At 46.4% G+C, this 20952-nt stretch overlaps 1 protein-coding gene across 1 annotated transcript in view; it reads left to right on the plus strand.

Annotated features, from left to right (window-relative positions):
• Positions 1 to 20952, plus strand: part of LOC139244056 (CD209 antigen-like protein C) — a 71481-nt gene that overhangs the window by 20444 nt on the left and 30085 nt on the right. Inside the window, exons 3-4 of the mRNA XM_070870957.1 lie at positions 2977 to 3048; positions 6011 to 6082. Of these exons, the coding sequence (XP_070727058.1) occupies positions 2977 to 3048; positions 6011 to 6082 (144 nt within the window). The remainder of the gene's footprint in view (positions 1 to 2976; positions 3049 to 6010; positions 6083 to 20952) is intronic.

Raw genomic sequence — 20952 nt, forward strand, 5'->3', positions numbered from 1 at the left:
CATCCTCTCTGCATCCACCTTGTCAAACCCCCTCATAATCTTATACGTTTTGATAAGATCATCTCTCATTCTTCTGAATTCGAAGAGTAGAGGCCCAACCTACTTAACTTTCCTCATGAGTCAATCTCCTCATCCCTGGAATCAACCTTGTGAACCTTCTCTGAACTGCCTCCAAAGCAAATATATCCTTTCGTAAACATGGCAACCAAAACTGCATGCAGTATTCCAGGTGTGGCCTCACCAATACCCTGTACAAATGTAGCAAGACTTCACTGCTTTTATACTCCTTCCCCTTTGCAATAAAGGCCAAGATACCATTTAAATAATAACTTGCTCTTTGATTTTTTTCTGCCCAAGTGCACGACCTCACACTTTCCAACATTATGCTCCATCTGCCAAAATTTTTGCCCACACACTTAGCCTGTCTATGTCCTTTTGCAGATTTTGTGTGTCCTCCTCACACATTGCTTTTCCTCCCATCATTGTATCATCAGCAAACTTGGCTACGATACACTCAGTCCCTTCCTCCAAGTCGTTAATATAGATTGTAAATAGTGAGAGTCCCAGCACTGATTCCTGCGGCACCCCACTAGTTACTGATTGCCAACCCGAGAATGAACCATTTATCCCGACACTCTGTTTTCTGTTCGTTAGCCAATCCTCTATCCATGCTGATATATTACCCCCAACCCCGTGATCTTTTATCTTGTGCAGTAATCATTTTTATGGCACCTTATCAAATGCCTTCTGGAAGTCCAAATACACCACATCCACTGGTTCCCCTTTATCCACTCTGTTCGTTACATCCTCAAAGAATTCTAGCAAATTTGTCAAACATGATTTCCACTTCATAAATCCACACTGACTCTGCCTGACCGAATTTTGCTTTTCCAAATGTCCTGCTACTGCTTCTTTAATGGGTGTCCTCGCAAGGTAGGTCGGAGTGAGGAGTACAGTAATGGAGTAGGCTTGACAAGGTAGAGCGGGTTTGGGGGGGGTGGGGGGGGAGTTGGTGGGAGATAATGTGCACAACAGGGTGTCGGTGAATGTGGAACTGTACTCACCTTTCCTGACCTGGTTAGGTTATTATAGCACTTTCTGCACTGAATCCAGGAGCATGGCACAATGCTGCTGCTGCTGACCTCCTGGGCCACCTCCAGCCATGCCTCCTTTCTGCCAGCAGATGGTTTCTTCTGTCTGTTGCTGGCAAATAGGATCTCTCTCTGGCTCCTGACAGCATTCTCTGTACATCGAGTGATACATCATTAAAGTGGGGCACAGCCTTTGAGGGTCCTGAGCCCATCTTGTACGATGGCCATCCCTATGCAAAATCTCCCAACTTCTCCAAATTCCATCTTTGGATTGGATCTTTAAATACTGGAGTTGGGATAATGTCAGGTGGGCCCAGACCACTCCCGGTACCGCACATTCAACGCCAAACCCGGAAGTAAAATGATAAAGAGGTGGCTATGTTAAAATGCCACGGAGAGACGGACTGAAATTCCTTCTCGGTTTCCCACCCGATATTGCACCCACCGCTCCAAACACAAGTTATTATCAGGGTCATTGTCTCAGGCTGACCCAAAATATTCACAACCTCAGCATTCTATTGGACCCCGAGTTGAGCTTCCAACTCCATATCCTTTGCATCACGGAGACTGCCTACTTCCACTTCTGTAACATCACCCACCACCTGCTGCAGAGACCCTCATCCATGTCTCTGCCCCTCCAGACTCAGCTGTTCCCTGCCCAGCCTCCAATGTTGCACTCTCGGTAACCTTCAGCTCATCTAAAACACTACTGCCCATATCATGTCCCACATCCGAAGTCTCACTTACTTATCACCCCTGTCCTTGCTGAACTACATTGGCTCCAGGTCCCCCAATGCCTCCAATTTAAAATTCTCATATTCGTATTTTAATCCATTCATGACCGAGCCTTTCCTTATCTCTGTATCCGATTTAAGCCCGAAAACCTGTGCATTTACCATGTCCTCCTCACAATTGTGTTGTGCGTTCAGAACTCTCAAAGGAATGCACATCCTGACTGTGGAAGAGGCAACATCAAAGTCAACTGCCAGCAAGAATAATTAGCCTATTAACGATATCATTAAACTCCAATCTAGCACCAGAACAGCCTCTTAGCTGCCATTTGTGTACAAGCTATTCTCGCCTGTGCTACAGTGTTTTTCTGGGTTGAGATCTAAAGCTTTTCTTCCATTTCAGTTCCACAGATGTTTAGTGAAATGAAAGCGTCAATGGCTGATTTCAAGATGGAACTTTCCCAGATAAAGAGTAACGTTAAGTGTTAAATGACATTCAGGATCTCCAAGTCAAAGGGGGTCTCTAGTTTTTCAGATGGTCTGCTCGTTCTTCAAGGATTGATCTCCAGTGCATTTGACACTGACGTGTGTTTTGATTGGTTGACATTATGAACCAATCAAGTATAGGTGGATTTGATTGGTTCACATTTCCCAGGGACCAATTATAAAAGCACGACAGATTTTTATGCTGTGAACACATTGGGGGAATTTCCAGTGAAGAAAATGAATAAGATAATAAACCAGTGTCCATGTACTGTACAATTAAAATCAATAGAATGTTACAGCACAGGAGGCCATTCAGCCCACCACGTGAGCTGGCTCTTTTACCTGCCCCATCTCCATACCCTTCTAAATTTTCTTTTTGAAATATCTAATCAAGTCCCTTTTAAAAGTTGGATTCTGATCTGGATTCAGCCTCCATCACTATTTCTGGTCGGGCATTCCATGTCTTCAAAACCGTTTGCATAAAACAGTTCCGAACCTCTCCCTTCATTGTGTCAGTGATCATTTTCAATTGACACTCTCTAGTTACCAAGTACCAGTGGAAATAGTTTTGCCTGTTTTCTCTGTGAAAATCTGTCATAATTCAAAAGTAAAATTGATCTTGCTCTACAAACAGTGCCACATGATCGAAAGTCTTTTTCCTCTTTCAGTTACAGGATCGTCTGAGAAGACAAGAAGCTCACTCGCCGAACTCAGGACTGACATTTCACAGCTGAAGGAGGGTAAGTTTAATAACCAGCAGAGAGACCTTTGATCTCCAATTATTCATACTGGAAACTATCTGAATGGTGACACTGGGATCAGGTGATTGATAATACTGCACAGCTACTGATCACCGGCTCCGGTTACTAAATACATTTGGATCAGGTGTGATCATCAAACGATTCTGAACAGCGATAAGGAGATATTAATTCTAATCTCTCAAACACCAGACATTTACAGTTTTACATATCGGTACCGTTGCTGTACTTTTTGTTTTGAATGTAATCGAGGGGCTGACACTGGTGCAGGGAGTGTGTCGGTATGGCTGTACATTCTGGTATTGTAGTGTTACTGCTACACCTTTCAGCACAGGGGGTTTGGGTGACACAGGGCACAGACAGGCTATGTAGGGGGCCCGAGGGGCTACACTACCTTGTCCCGACTTATTCCTGTAACATTTGTGGCTAATCCGACTGGGATCTGATGGACGGATCACTTGCACTCCCTATTGGATAAGATATAAGTAGCCGGCCAGGAAAGCATTGTATAATCAATAGTGGAGGTGACAAAGTCATGGATGAGGGGTTCAGTAGCAGGTGGGCTGAGGTGGAGATGGAGGTGGCAATGTTGAATTAGGCAGTCTGTGCGATGGAGAGGACACGGGGTCAGAGACTCAGCTCAGGGTTGGATTGGACGTTGAGGGTGCACACACTTCAGTTGAGCCTGAGACAATGGCTGGGAGGGAGATAGAGTCGGTGGTGAGGGAGCGGAGTTTGTAATGGGGACCAAAGACATGCATAAAATCTTCAGAGTTTTGTTGTTGTAAGTTAACAATCATCCAAAACTGGATGTCAGACAAGCAGGCTGTCAACACAGAGGCAGTGGAGGGGTCAATAGAAGTGAGGGATAGAGAGATAGAGCTGATGTCAATTGGTGCAACTGTGCTGGAAAACTTCCAGTTCATGCCTCTCAACAGCTTTTGACAATATAAATTGAGCAAAGGCCTGGCCTTGTAAACATGTCCCACCGAGTTGCTGCAGTCTGCAGCCGGTCCCTCTTGGGATCCAGCTCCTAGAGGTCACCGACCACGAACATCTCAGGAACCCTTGAGTTTGCTTTGTTGCACAAACTTGGCTTCTATTCGCTTGAGCATATTGGATTGGGAGGTGATCTGATCAAAGCATTTATGATGTTAAAAGGATTTGATAGGGTAGATGCAGAGAAACTAGTTACCCTGGTGGGTGAACCCAGAACAAGGGGGCAAAATCTTAAAATTACAGATAGGCCATTGAGGAGCAAAATCAAGAAAGACTTTTTTTACACAGTATTAGTGGAAATCTGGAACTCCATCCCCAAAAGGCTGTGGGAACTATGTAAATTGGAGCTTTCAAGACTCAGATCAATATATTTTTGTTAATTTAGTGTACTAAGGGATATGTTGCAAAGGTGAGTAAATGGAGTTGAGGTACAGAATAGCTATGATCTAATTGAGGGTCTGAATGGCCTACTCCTGTTCCCAATGTTCCTTTGGGTGACAGCAGCCTTCCACCTCCCATGCTGCGGCCACTGAGAGAGCACCTCGTAGGAGCACTATAGTAGGTAAGAGATCAATTAGGTCAGGCACTGGGGGCTGACACCATGATGATAATTAGTGTTGAGGCAGTTCTGGAAGCCAGGAAAATAATAAACCTTTTTGGAATCTTTCATATGCAGAATTCCTGTAGTGGCTGCTCACCCTGCAATGTTCGTTGGCAGGATTATCAGTGTTGGTCTTTGGCTGCATGTAGTTTAATTGATGGTGGAAAGGCTGGGAGAAATGACTGTTCCTTTCCAGCCTTTCAGTGCCTCTGCTGCTTGACAGACTCCAGTTGTCGCCCTTGTGCCGAGTCTGCACATTCCTTCTCCTTTCCCACTGCCGCCAATCAATCTAATGTTGGATCTCCACCATGTCTATCTGAACCCTTGTCAACATCTTTAAACATTGCGGCTTGCTTCTGCTTGTTCAATTGATTTATTTAATTTCATTAATTTGTTTACAGTCTATTGGACTGGGTGCTGCCAATAACTGTTCCAATTCATGATTCCACCAGATTCCTGCACCCTACAGAAAAATCAGCTCCCACAATCAGGCATTCTCGCTGCCTATCAAAGAATGAGCAAAGCCTTTCATGTCCACAGAACCTCACCAAATTAATTGATTTTTTTAAAAGCAGTCACTGTGCTTTAGGAAATAAACACAGCAGCCATTATACACACAGGGAGAGTTAATTTTTATTACGGGAATATCAAGTAGAAGCCATTTCCGCCATTTGGCAAATTTAACGAGTGATTTCTGCAGCTTGGAAATACTTGGTTTTACACTGGTCTCTCTTTTACTATTCAGTTTACACACGTCCATCTGGACCTGCGTCTCACTGATTCTGACAGGGTCGGCTCACAGGCAGATTGTCCCCTTCACCCACCCCCCGGCTCCCCCGCCCCAAAACCATGCTCTATTCACAGGGAGACTTTTGAGGAGGAGGTTATGGTATTCCCTATGGGCATAACCTTGTCTCCCATTATCATGGAGGAGGAAGTAGCTAAGGAACAAAAGAGAATTAATAAGCACCAGATATTACCCTCTCAACACCCCCATTGAATATACAGGCAGTACAGGTCATCTGAGAACCTTACTGAGGAGATGTATATAAGAAGGGTGCATGTCATCAAAGAGGCAATGCTGCAGTCCCTCTACTAAATTGGTCATCGTGAGAATCAACAGGGTTTTAAAGGCACATTTTCACTACCTGGACAGGTCAGGAGGGGTTCTCCGGGGGTTCCAGATCTTATGCTGGGCCCATCACAACTTCACCATTGAAAAAGGGCAGGACCCTGACATTGCTGGTGAGAAGGCCCTGGCCTCAGTGGAGCCAGAACTACATGGAGAAGAGCATCACGATAACCAGTAGTGCTACAAGAACGAAAGTCTTGTTCCTCTTTCAGTTCCAGGAATGTCTGAGGAGATAAGAAGCTCACTCGCTGAACTCAGGACTGAAATTTCACAGCTGAAGGAAAGTAAGTTTAATATCCATCAGAGAGACCGTTGATCTCAAATTACTCATTCTCATCATCGCAGGCGGTCCCTCAAAACGAGGATGACTTGCTTCCATGCCAAAAAAGGATGAGTTCACAGGTGTCTCAATGAAGGACCCGAACTACATCCTCAAGGGTGGAAGATGCCTGTGCGTGGATTTTTTTAATGTGTGGTGGCCGTTGCACACCAGCCACCACACGGGCTTGACAGAGCCAGGTCTTGGTCCAGTGGCAAGAGTTAACCAAGACCACTGGAGACCAGCTCTGCTGCATGCACATCGCAGTGTGGGCTGGCCCGTGCTGCCCCTGGCCTATAACATCCCTCAACCCCCCCCGCACCTTATCACCCAATGCAAACCTGTTGCAGTTAAAGACAGTGAAGGGAGAAATGATGAGCCTCTGACCATTGTGAGGATACGCTCACAATCACAACTAGATACACTACTTGGAGGGCAGGAACTAAACACAATAAATAGGTGCACTCAACATTAAAGAAAATGAGCATGCATCAATAATGCCTCACAAAATTCTACAAGACCCATAACCAATCATTCGAGGTTTACAAATAATTATACAGCTTACTGTATTGCAGTATCTGTGGATCTAAACTAAGATTTAGTCTTTGCAGTTCAAGAAAAATCAGATGTATTAAAGCACCATGAATAATTGAAATCATTCTAATTCTTAACTTGCTCAACTGAGCAAATCCTGCATCAAATATAATTTAACTGGATTTATTCCAAGCATCATTCAACAGCCCACAATGATGCTGTGCCCTTTGTTCCACTTGTGAATAATGTTTGTGGGGGAAACAGAAAATGAAATCTTCTGCATTTGTCGGGGACACGCTGCATGAAACGCACGGAATTAACTATGAATGACAGAAGTAGAGTACAAGAGCAAATCCCCATCTGCACAGTCACCCAGGGCCTGGAGCACAGTTGCTGCCATTTACAGCGCTGAATGGGAATCCATATTAAGGCAATCAATTGAAAAGTTAAATGACTGTTCAATACAAACTCAAATAGATCCAGCAAACTTTCAGTGCTACGTGTTCAAACAACATTCATTCCAGCCCCTAAAGATCACCTTTACAGAATGTAGATCATCTCAGACTTTAAAGATAGAAAGGCAGAGGTCAAACACTTGCATGATTTTAAAGCATATTGGAAAGATATTTCAGGTATTACCTTAATATGGTCATTCAGGATATTATTGCAGAGTAATTTATCGGAATAAACTTGGTTCCTGGGCCTGAGGAAACTCAGTATGGGATCTCCTTCACTTTCTCTCTCACTCTGCAAGCCATTGAAAATCATTACTCTGGGATTTGCAACTTATTCTAAAACTAATACTATTCTATTGATGTCTAGCTCAATCTAGTCACCATATTGACAAGCACTGAAATTCAAAGTCATCTTTCAATAACCCTTACTTCCTACACCAGAAAAAAAAACAATAAAAGCAGTTCTGCAAGAGCTCCTTATCCGAGTGAATGCTTCACCAATGAAGGCGTCACCAAGACCAATAAACACAAAGGGCCAGACTTTGCTGAAAACAGAGCCGTGTGTGAGCAACGCACGCCGTTATTAACACGCAAATCGGCCAGCAATTTGTGGCGAGGGAGCGATACCCTGACAGTTGCGAATCGCCACAAATGTTTTGAAAACAACAACTCGCGTTTGACTTCTGTGATTTTCATGAAGTTGCTGGATTTGCACAACAATTGTCCATTAAACTCATCGCAGAAAGTCAAGTCTAGTCATTAACAGTATATAATCTCTGATAATTGGTAATGACTGCCAAACAACCTCTCTTCCCCAGAAAGTAAACAATTACAAGCACGGAGTCTCATTCCTTCAAACTGTGAATTTTGAGATTTTTTAAAATGTCATTTTTTTTAAATTCTTACTTTTCCTTTCTCTCTCTCTCTTAATCCAAACTTTCTTTCACTCTCCATTTCTCTTTTTGTACCTGATTTCACATTGAATTCACCCACTCTAATTCCCCCTCCCCAGTCCTTCCGCTGTTTATTTCTCAATCCTTAAATCTCATTGGTTGAGGAGCTACACTGTTGGTCCCTGCACTCACCAAGGCCCCAGATGCCCTGCTGCCCCTGTTATCAGCACGCACTTCCAGCAACATTGGGCAAAAAAATGTAAAAATCTAAACTTGCAGTTGTAAGTCGAGTGGAACAGGCCACTAGATGCCCCACTCCAACAAAATCTGGCACAATGTAGTTATCATCATAGGCAGTCCCTCAGGGTCGAAGATGACTTGATTCCACACTAAAAATGATAGTCATTTTAAACGGTGGAAGATGCCTGTATGTGAATTCTTTTAAACTACGTGACACGCCCATTCATTACAATACTCAAGGATCAGTTGTGGTGAAATTGTATTCAAAAGATACAGACACAAAAAAGTGTGTTATCACCGGGCTTACTCGGTATATTGGTAGCAGTGCACAATACCCCAAAAAAGGCCATGAGCCAACATATCTCAACCACTCCGTTCCATGGTTGAAAGCTCCATACTTGCGTCAGAAACAGTCCACGTTTGGTCGACCAAAATCTAGAGCCATAGTGCCGGGTTTTATTCCAGCTCAAGTCGGAACAGCACAGAAAGTTCAAACATAAGCCATTGCACATCGCAGACATTCTAATGACAGCACTGCAGTATCGTTACTACCTGGAAGTCTGTACAACTATACTGCAGCTGCTGTTACAGAAGATTGGAGCAGGGAAATCCAGCACACCTCTGTAAAATTCAAGGATTACTAAATGAAACACTGCTACAGTACTTGGGAGTTAGCACTGTATAAAACCTGCATCACTTTAGTGACCCATACAAACACACCCAAGGACACTTGCACATGTGCATGCACGCCCTAATGGAAAGCTTAAAGTTTGTGAAATGAGTATTCATATTGGAAACTATCTGAATGGTTTCAGGTGGATTGAAAATACTGCACAGCTACTTATCACTGGCTCTGGTTACTAAATATATTTGTATCAGGTGTGATACAGCAAATGATTCTGAACAGCGATAAGGAGATGTGGATTCTAATCTCTAACACACTCCAGATTTACATATCGGTGCAGTTGCTGTACTTTTTGTTTAGAAGGTACTGGAGGAGCTGAAACTGGTGCAGGGAGTGTGTCGGTATGGCTGTACATTCTGGTATTGTAGTGCTACTGCTACACATTTCAGCACAGTGGGTTTGGGTGACAGCGGGCACAGACAGGGTCCAGCTATGTAGGAGGCTCTTGGGACTACACTACCTTATCCCGACTTGTTCCTCTGACACTTGTGGTTTATCTGACTGTGGGCCTTTACATTGCTGTTAAGGAGGCCCTGGCTTCATTGGAACCAGACCTACATTGAGGAGAGCATCACGATAACCTGCACTCAGAGAACTTCTCAGTGACTGCTGCAAAAAGCATCAGGGCACAACTCATCACTGAAGCCCTCTCTTCTGTATAACACTGTCTACCTTTGAGACCAGGGCCTGACCTCCTTCTCACACACGTTCAGATTAAGGAACATTCCCTCAATCCACTACCCATCTACCACATGACAAAACAATAGTCCTCTTTGCCCCTACAGCAGCATGCCAATACTCATCACATGAGTGAATGTCAGCACCAAATGAGTGTAAGCTGAGGGCCAGTATTGGAAGAGGTGATTGGTGTTCAGTCCTGACTCTAATGTACTGACTTACACGAGACACATGCTGAAGGTCACTCAGGACCTGCACCTTTAATTCCAGCTCTCCAGTGCTGCACTTGCCTGAGACCTCCCTTTATATACCTCAGTGGGACAGGTATGGAGTGTCTCCTGCAAGTGCACCCCTGGTGGTAAGGTATGCTTATTGTTACAGGTCATATCCAGTTACAGTCATGTATAGCATGGTAAGATACAGTTATATACAGTAATGTGAGATACATGACATCACCCTCCCCCAAGGTCTTATTGCCTTTATAGATTCAGTCTCTCAGGTGGTCTGCGCTCTCGCGTGGAGCGTCTTAGTTGTGGTTCAGTTGTTTGCCTTGGTGCCTGTTTTTCGTTTGGTGTGATTGCTGGTATCTCGCCTGGGCTGTCTGTTTCGTTTGGTGTGATTGCTGGTATCTCGCCTGGGCTGTCTGTTTCATTTGGTGTGATTGCTGGTATCTCGCCTGGGCTGTCTGTTGAGACTGCCCTTTCCTCAGGTTGTTCCCCCTGTCTGTCCACCAGGTATGGTGTGAGTTCCACATTGTAGTCTGCCTCTGGTTCTTCAGTGTTATCGGTAAATCTACTTTTTACTTGGTCTACATGCCTCCAGCAGGTTTGGCCATTGTCCATTTGTACAACCAGTAGCCTGTTTCCCTCTTTGTCTGTTACTGTCCCTGCAAGCCATTTGGGACCCCGGCCATAGTTTAGCACAAACACTTTGTCCCCTATCTCATGCCACATCCCCCTTGAATTTCGGTCATGTACTCAGTTAGCTTTTGAAGCTTAGCCTCAACAATTTCATGCATGTCTGGGAGGATTGACGAGAGCCTGGTCTTTAAGGTTCGTTTCATCAATAGTTGCGCGGGGGGAACCCCAGTCAACGAATGCGGACGAGATCTGTATGCCAGCAGCAGTCGTAACAGGCGGCTCTGCAGCGTGGGACCTTGGATTCTAAGCATGCCTTGTTTCATGATCTGCACTGCTCGCTCCGCCTGGCCATTGGAGGCGGGCTTGAAAGGTGCCGTCTTAACGTGATTTATACCGTGGTCAACTATAAAATCGTGAAATTCTGTGCCGGTGAAGCACGGACCATTATCACTGACCAATATGTCAGGAATTCCGTGCGTTGCAAACATGGTTCTAAGGCTCTCCACAGTGGTGGAGGTGGTGCTCGAGTTTAAAATGGTGCACTCGATCCATTTTGAAAATGCATCAACGATTACGAGGAACATTTTGCCCATGAATGGGCCCGCATAGTCTACATGCACCCGCAACCAAGGTTTGGTGGGCCAGGGCCAGGGGCTCAGGGGGGCCTCCCTGGGGGCATTACTGAGTTGGGCACAAATGGTGCACCGACGGACGCAGAGCTCCAAGTCCGCGTCAATGCCAGGCCACCAGACGTGGGATCTGGTTATGGCCTTCAAAAGGACGAGCCCCGGGTGCTCGCGGCGGAGCTCCCGGACAAACGCCTCTCTGCCTCGCAAGGGCATAACTACTCGGCTGCCCCACATCAGGCAGTCTGCCTGTAATGAGAGTTCATGCATGCGCCTATGGAAGGGTTTGACCTCCTCGGGGCAGGCATCGCGAGCCTCTGCCCAGTCACCGGTTAAAACGCATCTTTTAACTAGAGATAACGTGGGGTCGCTGGTCGTCCAGGCTCTGATTTGGCGAGCTGCCATGGGCGAACCTGTGGATTCAAAGGCATTGATTGCCATGACCATCCCACAGTCCTGTTCGTCGGATCCTTCTGTGGTTGCCAGGGGTAGCCTGCTAAGCGTGTCAGCACAATTGTCTGTGCCTGGTCTGTGCCTTATCGTGTAGTCGTAAGCCGCCAGCATGAGTGCCCACCGCTGAATGCACGCCGAGGCGTTGCCGTTGATTGCCTTGCACTCGGATAGTAGGGACGTGAGGGGTTTGTGGTCGGTTTCTAACGCAAACTTGGCCCCGAAAAGATATTGGTGCATCATTTTGACACCGTATACGCACGCGAGCGCCTCCTTCTCAACCATACCGTACCCGCGCTCTGCCCAAGAAAGTGACCTGGGGGCATAAGCAACGGGCTGCAATTTACTCGCATCATTGATGTGCTGTAAAACGCACCCGACCCCGTACGCTGATGCATCACATGTAAGGACTAACTTTTTACCTGGGTCAAAAAAGGCTAAAACACTCTTGAAACATAGAAGGTTGCGTGCCTTATTGAAGAACCAATCGCACCCCTTTCTGAGTAGCACGTGAAGGGGCTCCAGCAGCGTGCTCAGGTTCTGCATAAAGTTCCCAAAGTAATTGAGTAGCCCAAGAAAGGCACGCAGTTCCGAGACATTCCGGGGCCTGGGTGCTAGGCGAATCGCTTCAGTTTTGGATTCGGTTGGGCGGATTCCATCAGCGGCAATCCTTCTGCCCAAAAATTCAACCGCAGGCGCGAGAAACAGACACTTGGATTTCTTAACTCTTAGGCCTACGGGATCCAATCCACTTAGTACTTCCTCAAGATTGCGGAGATGAGAGTCAGTGTCCCTGCCCGTGATGAGCATGTCATCTTGAAACACAACCGTCCCCGGGATTGACTTGAGCAGACTCTCCATGTTACGCTGGAATATAGCAGCTGCCGACCTGATGCCGAATGGGCATCGATTGTACACAAAAAGGCCTCGATGTGTGTTGATGGTGGTGAGTAACTTAGACTCTTCGGTTAATTCTTGCGTCATATACGCGAGGCCAAGTTTCGAGAAAAGTTTTCCTCCAGCCAACGTGGCAAATAAGTCCTCCGCTCTGGGCAGCGGGTATTGGTCCTGTAGGGAGACTCTGTTTATGGTAGACTTGTAATCCCCACAGATTCGCACGGATCCATCAGGCTTCATGATGGGGACGATGGGGCTGCCCAGTCGCTGAATTTCACGGGAGAAATTATGCCTTCCCGCAGAATCCGGTCCAGTTTGTTTTCAGTCTTTTCCCTCATCACATAAGGCACGGCTCTAGCCTTGTGATGGACCGGTCTGGCATTCTTTGAAGGTGCCCACACCTGGCTGAAAGAGATGTTCAAAACGGCTTAGAACTGTTGAGCAGGAGGTCCGTTCCTCTGACGACATGGCGTGAACATCCCATTTTCAATTAAGTTCTGCTAGCCAGCTTCTCCCCAACAGGGCTGGGAGCTCCCTGGGGACAATCCACAGGGAAAGTCGGTTCACCATCCCTTTGTGTGTGACTGAGAGCATGGCGCTGCCAAGGACTGGGACGATTTCTTTAGTATAGGTCCTTAGTTTGGTGTCGATCTTTGTGAGTTTTGATCTGTTGCTTTTGTGCGGCCACAGCTGTTCAAATTGTTGAACGCTCATGAGGGATTGACTGGCCCCTGTGTCCAGTTCCATGTTGATGGGTATCCCATTGAGTAGAACCCTCATCATAATTGGAGGCATCTTGGTGTAAGAACAGTGGACATTGATCGTGTTAACCCGCTGTCCCTCAGCGTCCCGTGCACTGTTCCAACCGTCTTCTGGTCCGCTTTCCGACCCTTCCGATTCATATACTAGCCGAGCTGCTGTTTTTCTGCACATGCGAGTCAGATGCCCTGTGTAGTTTCAGTTTCTGCAAACGGCATGCTGAAATCGACACACCCTGGTTGGGTGCCTTCCCCCACATCTCCAACACAGACCGTTTCCATTGTTTCCGAAGGATGAGCTGCGTCTGGCTGATATCCCTTGAGCTTCTCTCAATCTGTTGTTGATTGCTCGCATTGTGGGTTGATGAGGAATGATCCGCCGTTCATGTGACCCTTGATTTTGATGCCTTCTGGAGCCACTCTCTGCTGTTGAAGGCCTGCTCTGCTGCCTTTGTCTGTGTGTGGGGGTAGCGGTTTGTTTCACAATGTGAGCCCCTTGTTCCGATGCCTCGTTGGTTGTCGTACCCGAAGTATAGATCAGCCTCGTTTCTTCTTCGCCTGCCAAGAACGTCTGTGTGACCAGTGCTGCTGCCTCTAGAGTCAAGTTCTTAGTCTCTATAATCTTTCGGAATATGCCTGCGTGGCCTATTCCTTCAATAAAAAAGTCTCTCAGTACTTCTCTCCTTAGTTCATTGGGGAACTCACATGAGCCAGCCTCCGAAGTTCCGCCATGAAGTCGGGTATGCTCTGGCCCACATAGCGTCTGCAGTTGTAGAACTTGTGTCTGGCCATGTGTAGGCTGCTCGCTGGCTTGAGGTGGTCTCTCACCAGTGTGCTCAACTCCTCTAACGACTTGTTTGCTGGTTTCTCGGGTGCCAGCAGGTCTTTCATTAAAGAGTATGTTTTCGAGCCACAGCTGGTCAAGAGATGGGCTCTTCTCTTGTCTGCCTTATCGTCGCCCAGCCAGTCTTTGGTCACAAAGCTTTGCTGGAGCCTTTCTATAAAGATATCCCAATTGTCTCCAGCATTGTATTTCTCATCTGAGCTGTTGGTAGCCATTCTGTGGATTTTGTGATCCCGTAACTCGTCGCCACTGTAAAGTCCTGACTCTCATGTACTGACTTACATGAGACACATGCTGAAGTCAAGGCCACTCAGGACCTGCACCTTTAATTCCAGCTCTCCAGTGCTGCACTTGCCTGAGACCTCCCTTTATATACCTCAGTGGGACAGGTATAGAGTGTCTCCTGCAAGTGCACCCCTGGTGGTAAGGTATGCTTATTGTTACAGGTCATATCCAGTTACAGTCATGTATAGCATGGTGAGATACAGTTATATACAGTAATGTGAGATACATGACAATTGGTTGCTCCTGCTCTACTGAAGGATCATGGGACTAAAGTGACCCTCCTGTTGTGGCGGCTTGTTCCTGGAATGGAGCCTCTGCTGGCTGTATCTCTGGAGCTTGTTCCTGGAATGGAGCCGCTGCTGGCTGTATCTCTGGAGCTTGTTCCTGGAATGGAGCCTGGGGTCCCCTCTCATGCCAGGCCTGGTGCTCTGAGGGGGAAGGCTAGAGGCCTGACATGTGCTGCTGTACTGAGAGACAATAGGATCAGACAGGTGGATTCCAGCTGTCCCATTCCACATGGACCTGGGTCTGTCACCCCATTGATCAGCGGAATGACTGGTGTAATGGTAGCTCTCAGATCCTGAAAGCTCTGAGACAGCACCCTGTATCACAGACTCCATGGTCTGGAAGCTGCTTTGTGGGATGATGTCTATTCTCTCTCGTACTGCCGCCAGAGCTGCAGTCTCTGCCTCTGTAGAGGAGGAGGCACTGACTGGTCCCTGACTGCTTCTTAGCTGGGGATCTACTGCAGGATCCAGTGATGCTGCCACTCACTCCACTGGTGCCTGCAACGAAAATAAAGCGTCCTTCCTGTTATAAAGCAGAGATTAGGAACTCTGGAGGAGCGAAGGGCTTTGGGTGTCCATGGTGTAAAGTTAGGATCACACACAGGTCACACACAGATACCCAAAGGAGTTATATGGCATTTTACTAAGGGAACAGTAGTTCAAATATAGTCAAACACAACACACAATCTGGACAGACATAGCGGGGCTGAAATTGAGCCCCGACCCAAACGGGCACACCGACCATTTTTTAAGGTTTTTCTCTGCCCCAATCCATGGGATGGAGAATCTGAAGAAAAAAATCGTCACAACGTCCCTCCCCTTCAGTTAAAGCGGGAGTCATTGCGAACTCTGCAAAGTTTTTAGTTAGGTCCACTGGGCCACCAGGGAAGGTTTTGACCAGGCCAGCAGCCAGGCACCAAGAGGATTTTGTGGCGCCCTCATTCCGACGTGTGTGCAATCGATGGCCCCCTACATCCGGGGGAACCCTGCAATCCGTACTAATCCAGCTTGCCGCTCCACCTGCTTCTCCCTGGTCTACGGGAAGGAGATATATTGCAGTCTTCTCTCATAGAGAGCATCGGTTACCTGCCGGATGGAACGAAGGGTGGAGAATTGTGATATATCAGAAATCAGACTGGAAAGAGCAGCAGCGTAGAAGTTGAGAGCTATGGTCACTTTTGTTTCACTGCTGAGCCTCAGCTGTCCTCAGCCTTATGTGAGGCTCCAGATCTGGCCGCAGTAAATTGCACAGCTCCCTCAGGGTATCCTTCCTAAATCGGAGCCTTCGCACACATTGCTCATCACTGTGCTCCAGGAAGGAAAACTGATGGCGGTACACCCTTGCACTGTCGGGCCTCCTTGCCACAGGTCTGTGTTGGGCCACTCCGATGGCAGCTGGCTGAGCGCCTTCTCGCTCTTCCTGCTGATGTTCCTGAGCCTCTGTAGGCTGCTGCTGCCAAGGCTCCTCGCCCACTATCTGGTGCGGGGAGTCAGCATACCTGATCCTCCTCCTCACGCCATCTCCCTCCTGGCCAGCCTCTCGATGTTGAGGTCTGTGACTATGTGCAGGCCCTTCTCCATGTTGGGTTGCCATGGCTGCTGCCTCCCTTGCCCACTGCCTCTGGACACATTGCTGACGGTGCCACCTTCTCCTGCGTGCCTCCCTGCTAACACTGAGCCCATTAAGCCTGCAGGCTCGATTCTCACTAGGAGGCCTCTGTGGAGCAGAGAATGACGCCCACAGGCCACGACTAATCACTGAGAATGAAAAACTTTTCCAAACTCTCCAAAACTTCTCAGAAATCCGCTGCTGTTTTTGCAAATCTCGACAAAGAACTCCGCAAAATTTTGGTCAACAAAAACCCGTTCCCAACACACCTCCTTTCTCCTCCGCTGGTGGTCTCGAGCTGCCCGGCAAAGTGCACCGACTTAAAAAGCTGGCGGGGGCAGTGTCAGTAAATAGGCAGCTTTTTTACTGAATATAGGAGCCGGAGCGGCAGTGGTGCGCATTCTGATTGCGTCATCATGGGCGCCATCATGGGAGACTCCTCCAGCTCCTGCGTCATGTAGGCTGAGGTCAGGTCCAGCTTGGTGAACATCTTCTCTCCAGCCAGGGTCGCAAATTGGTCGTCTGCCTTGGGTAGCGGGTACTAGTCCTGCAGCGAAAAATGGTTAATCGTTACTTTATAGTCCCCGCAAATTCTAGTGGGTACCGCCCCAATAACTCCCGCGCTAAATATCGCTCGTAGCGGCCAAAGGGACTGAGTGTAATGTCGGCAAATTTGCTGATGATACAAAGGTAGGGAGGAAAGCAAGTTGTGAGGAGGATGCAAAAAATCAACAAAGGGATATATAACAGGCTAAGTGAGTGAGCAAAAATTTGGCAGATGGAGTAAATTGTGGGAAAATGTGAGGTTATCAACTTTGGTCGGACAAATAAAAAAGTACATTATTATTTAAATGTGCAGAGATTACAAAATGCGGTGGTACAGTGGGATCTGGGGTCGTTGCACATGAAACACAAAAAGTTAGTTTGCAGGTACAGCAAGTAATTAGGAAGGCAACTGGAATGTTGGCCTTTATTGCAAGGGGGATGGAGTATAAAAGTAGGGAAGTCCTGCTACAAATGTACAGGGCATTGGTAAGACCACACCTGGAGTATTGCATACAGTTTTGGTCTCCTTATTTAAGAAGGGATATATTTGCATTGGAGGCTGTACAGAGAAGTTATTGTACATCCTTGTCTGGAGTAAAATTAAAACAGGGAAGGTGGTTCAACCGTGGCTAACAAGGGAAATTAGGGATAGCATTAAATCCAAGGAAGAGGCATATAAATTGACCAGAAAAAGCAGCAAACCTGAGGACTGGGAGAAATTTAGAATTCAGCCGAGGAGGACAAGGGGTTTAATTCGGAGGGGGAAAATAGAGTATGAGAGTAAGGTTGCAGGGAACATAAAAACTGACTGCAAAAGCTTCTATTGATATGTGAAGAGAAAAAGATTAGTGAAGACAAATGTAGGTCCCTTGCAGTCAGAATCAGGTGAATTTATAATGGGGAACAAAGAAATGGTAGATCAATTGAACAAATACTTTGGTTCTGTCTTCACGAAGGAAGACACAAATAACCTTCTGGAAATACTAGGGGACCGAGGTTCTAGCGAGAAGGAGGAACTGAAGGAAATCCTTATTAATCGGGAAATTTTATTCGGAAAATTGATGGGATTGAAGGCCGATAAATCCCCAGGGCCTGATAGTATGCATCCCAGAGTAATTAAGGAAGTGGCCCGAGAAATAGTGGATGCATTGGTGGTCATTTTCCAACATTCTATAGACTCTGGATCAGTTGCTATGGATTGGAGGGTAGCTAATGTAACCCCACTTTTTAAAAACAGGGAATTATAGACCGGTTAGCCTGACATCGGTAGTGTGGAAAATATTGGAATCAATTATTAAAGATGTAATAACAGCGCATTTGGAAAGCAGTGACAAGATCGGTCCAAGTCAGCATGGATTTATGAAAGGGAAACCATGCTTGACAAATTTTCTAGAATTTTTTGAGGATGTAACTAGTAGCGTGGACAAGGGAGAACCAGTGGATATGGTATATTTGGACTTTCAAAAGGCTTTTGACATGGTCCCACACAAGAGAGTGTGCAAAATTAAAGCACATTGTATTGGGGGTAATGTATTGATGTGGATAGAGAACTGGTTGGCAGACAGGAAGCAAAGAGTAGAAAAAAATTCGTTTCTTTTCAGAATGGCAGGCAGTGACTAGTGGGGTACCACAAGGTTCAGTGCTGCGACACCAGCTATGTACTATATACATTAACGATTTGGACGAAGGAATTGAATGTAATATCTCCAAGTTTGCAGATGACACGAAGCTGGGTGGCAGTGTGAGCTGTGAGGAGGATGCTACGAGGCTGCAGATTGACTTGGACAAGGGAGGTGAGTGGGCAAATGCTTGGCAGATGCAGTATAATGTAGATAAATGTGAGGTTATCCACTTTGGTAGCAAAAGCAGGAAGGCAGAATATTATCTGAATGGTGATAGATTCGGAAAAGGGGAGGTGCAACGTGACCTGGGTGTCACGGTACATCAGTCATTGAAAGTTGGCATGCAGGTACAGCAGGCAGTAAAGAAGGCAAATGGCATGTTGGTCTTCATAGTGAGAGGAATTGAGTAGAGGAGCAGGGAGGTCTTACTACAGTTGTATAGGGCCTTGGTGAGGCCACACCTTGAATATTGTGTACAGTTTTGATCTCCTATTCTGAGGAAGAACATTCTTGCTATTGAGGGAGTGCAGCGAAGGTTCACCAGACTGATTCCCGGGATGGCAGGACTGACATATGAAGAAGGACTGGATCGACTAGGCTTATATTCACTGGAATTTAGAAGAATGAGAGGGGATCTCATAGAAACATATAAAATTCTGACGGGATTGGATAGGTTAGCTGCAGGAAGAATGTTCCCGATGTTGGGGAAGTCCAGAACCAGGGGTCACAGTCTAAGGATAAGAGGTAAGCCGTTTAGGACCAAGATGAGGAGAAACTTCTTCACTCAGAGAATTGTGAACCTGTGGAATTCTCGACCACAGAAAGTTGTTGAGGCCAGTTCGTTAGGTATATTCAAAAGGGAGTTAGATGTGGCCCTTATGGCTAAAGGGATCAAGGGGTATGGAGCAGGAATAGGGTACTGAGGTTGCATGATCAGCCATGATCGTATTGAATGGTGGTGCACGCTCGAAGGGCCGAATGGCCTACTCCTGCACCTATTTTCTATGTTTCTATGTTCACGAGGTTGATTCCTGAGATGAAGGGGTTGTGATATGAAGAAAGGTTGAGCAGGTTGGGCCTATACACATTGGAATTTAGAAGACTTAGAAATGATCTTATTGAAATGTATAAGATTTCGAGAGGGCTTGGCAGGATCGATGCAGAGAGGATGTTTCCTCTCGTGGGTGAATATCGAACTAGGGGGTATAGTTTCAGAATAATTGGTCGCCCATTTAAACGGAAATAAGGAGGAATTTCTTCTCTCAGAGGGTCGTGAATCTCTGGCATTCTCTATCTTAGAGAGCTGTGGAGGCTGGGTCATTGAATATATTTAAGGTGGAGATTGACAGATTTTTGAAAGATAAGGGAGTCAAGGGTTATGGGGATGCAGACAGGAAAGGCAAGGATCAGATCAGTCATAGACATAGAAAATAGGAGCAGTAGTAGGCCATTCGGCCCTTCGAGTCTGCACCGCCATTCAATACGATCATGGCTAATCCTCTATCTCAACACATATTCCCGCTTTTTCCCCATACCCCTTGATGCCTTTTGTTTCTAGAAATCTATCTAGCTCCCTCTCAAATATATTCAGTGACTTGGCTTCCACAGCTTTCTGTGGTAGAGAATTCCACAGGTTCACCACCCTCTGAGAGAAAAAGTTTCTCCTCATCTCGGTCCTAAATTTCCTACCCGGCATCCTGAGACTGTGACCCCTTGTTCTAGACTTCCCAGCCAGGGGAAACATCCTCCCCGCATCCAGTCTGTCCAACCCAGTCAGAATTTTATACGTTTCAATGACATCCCCTCTCATTCTTCTAAACTCCAGTGAATACAGGCCTTGGAAATAGTGGATGCGTTGACAGTCATTTTCCAACATTCCATTGACTCTGGATCAGTTCCTATGGAGTGGAGGGTAGCCAATGTAACCCCACTTTTTAAAAAAGGAGGGAGAGAGAAAACAGGGAATTATAGACCGGTCAGCCTGACATCGGTAGTGGGTAAAATGATGGAATCAATTATTAAGGATGTCATAGCAGTGCATTTGGAAAGAGGTGACATGATAGGTCCAAGTCAGCATGGATTTGTGAAAGGGAAATCATGCTTGACAAATCTTCTGGAATTTTTTGAGGATGTTTCCAGTAGAGTGGATAAGGGAGAACCAGTTGATGTGGTATATTTGGACTTTCAGAAGGCGTTCGACAAGGTCCCACACAAGAGATTGATGTGCAAAGTTAGAGCACATGGGATTGGGGGTAGTGTACTGACATGGATTGAGAACTGGTTGTCAGACAGGAAGCAAAGAGTAGGAGTAAATGGGTACTTTTCAGAATGGCAGGCAGTGTCTCGTGGGGTCCCGCAAGGTTCTGTGCTGGGGCCCCAGCTGTTTACACTGTACATTAATGATTTAGATGAGGGGATTAAATGTAGTATCTCCAAATTTGCGGATGACACTAAGTTGGGTGGCAGTGTGAGCTGCGAGGAGGATGCTGAGAGGCTGCAGAGCGACTTGGATAGGTTAGGTGAGTGGGCAAATGCATGGCAGATGAAATATAATGTGGATAAATGT

Source organism: Pristiophorus japonicus, unplaced genomic scaffold, assembly GCF_044704955.1.
Source record: "Pristiophorus japonicus isolate sPriJap1 unplaced genomic scaffold, sPriJap1.hap1 HAP1_SCAFFOLD_201, whole genome shotgun sequence".
NCBI classification, from domain to species: domain Eukaryota; kingdom Metazoa; phylum Chordata; class Chondrichthyes; family Pristiophoridae; genus Pristiophorus; species Pristiophorus japonicus.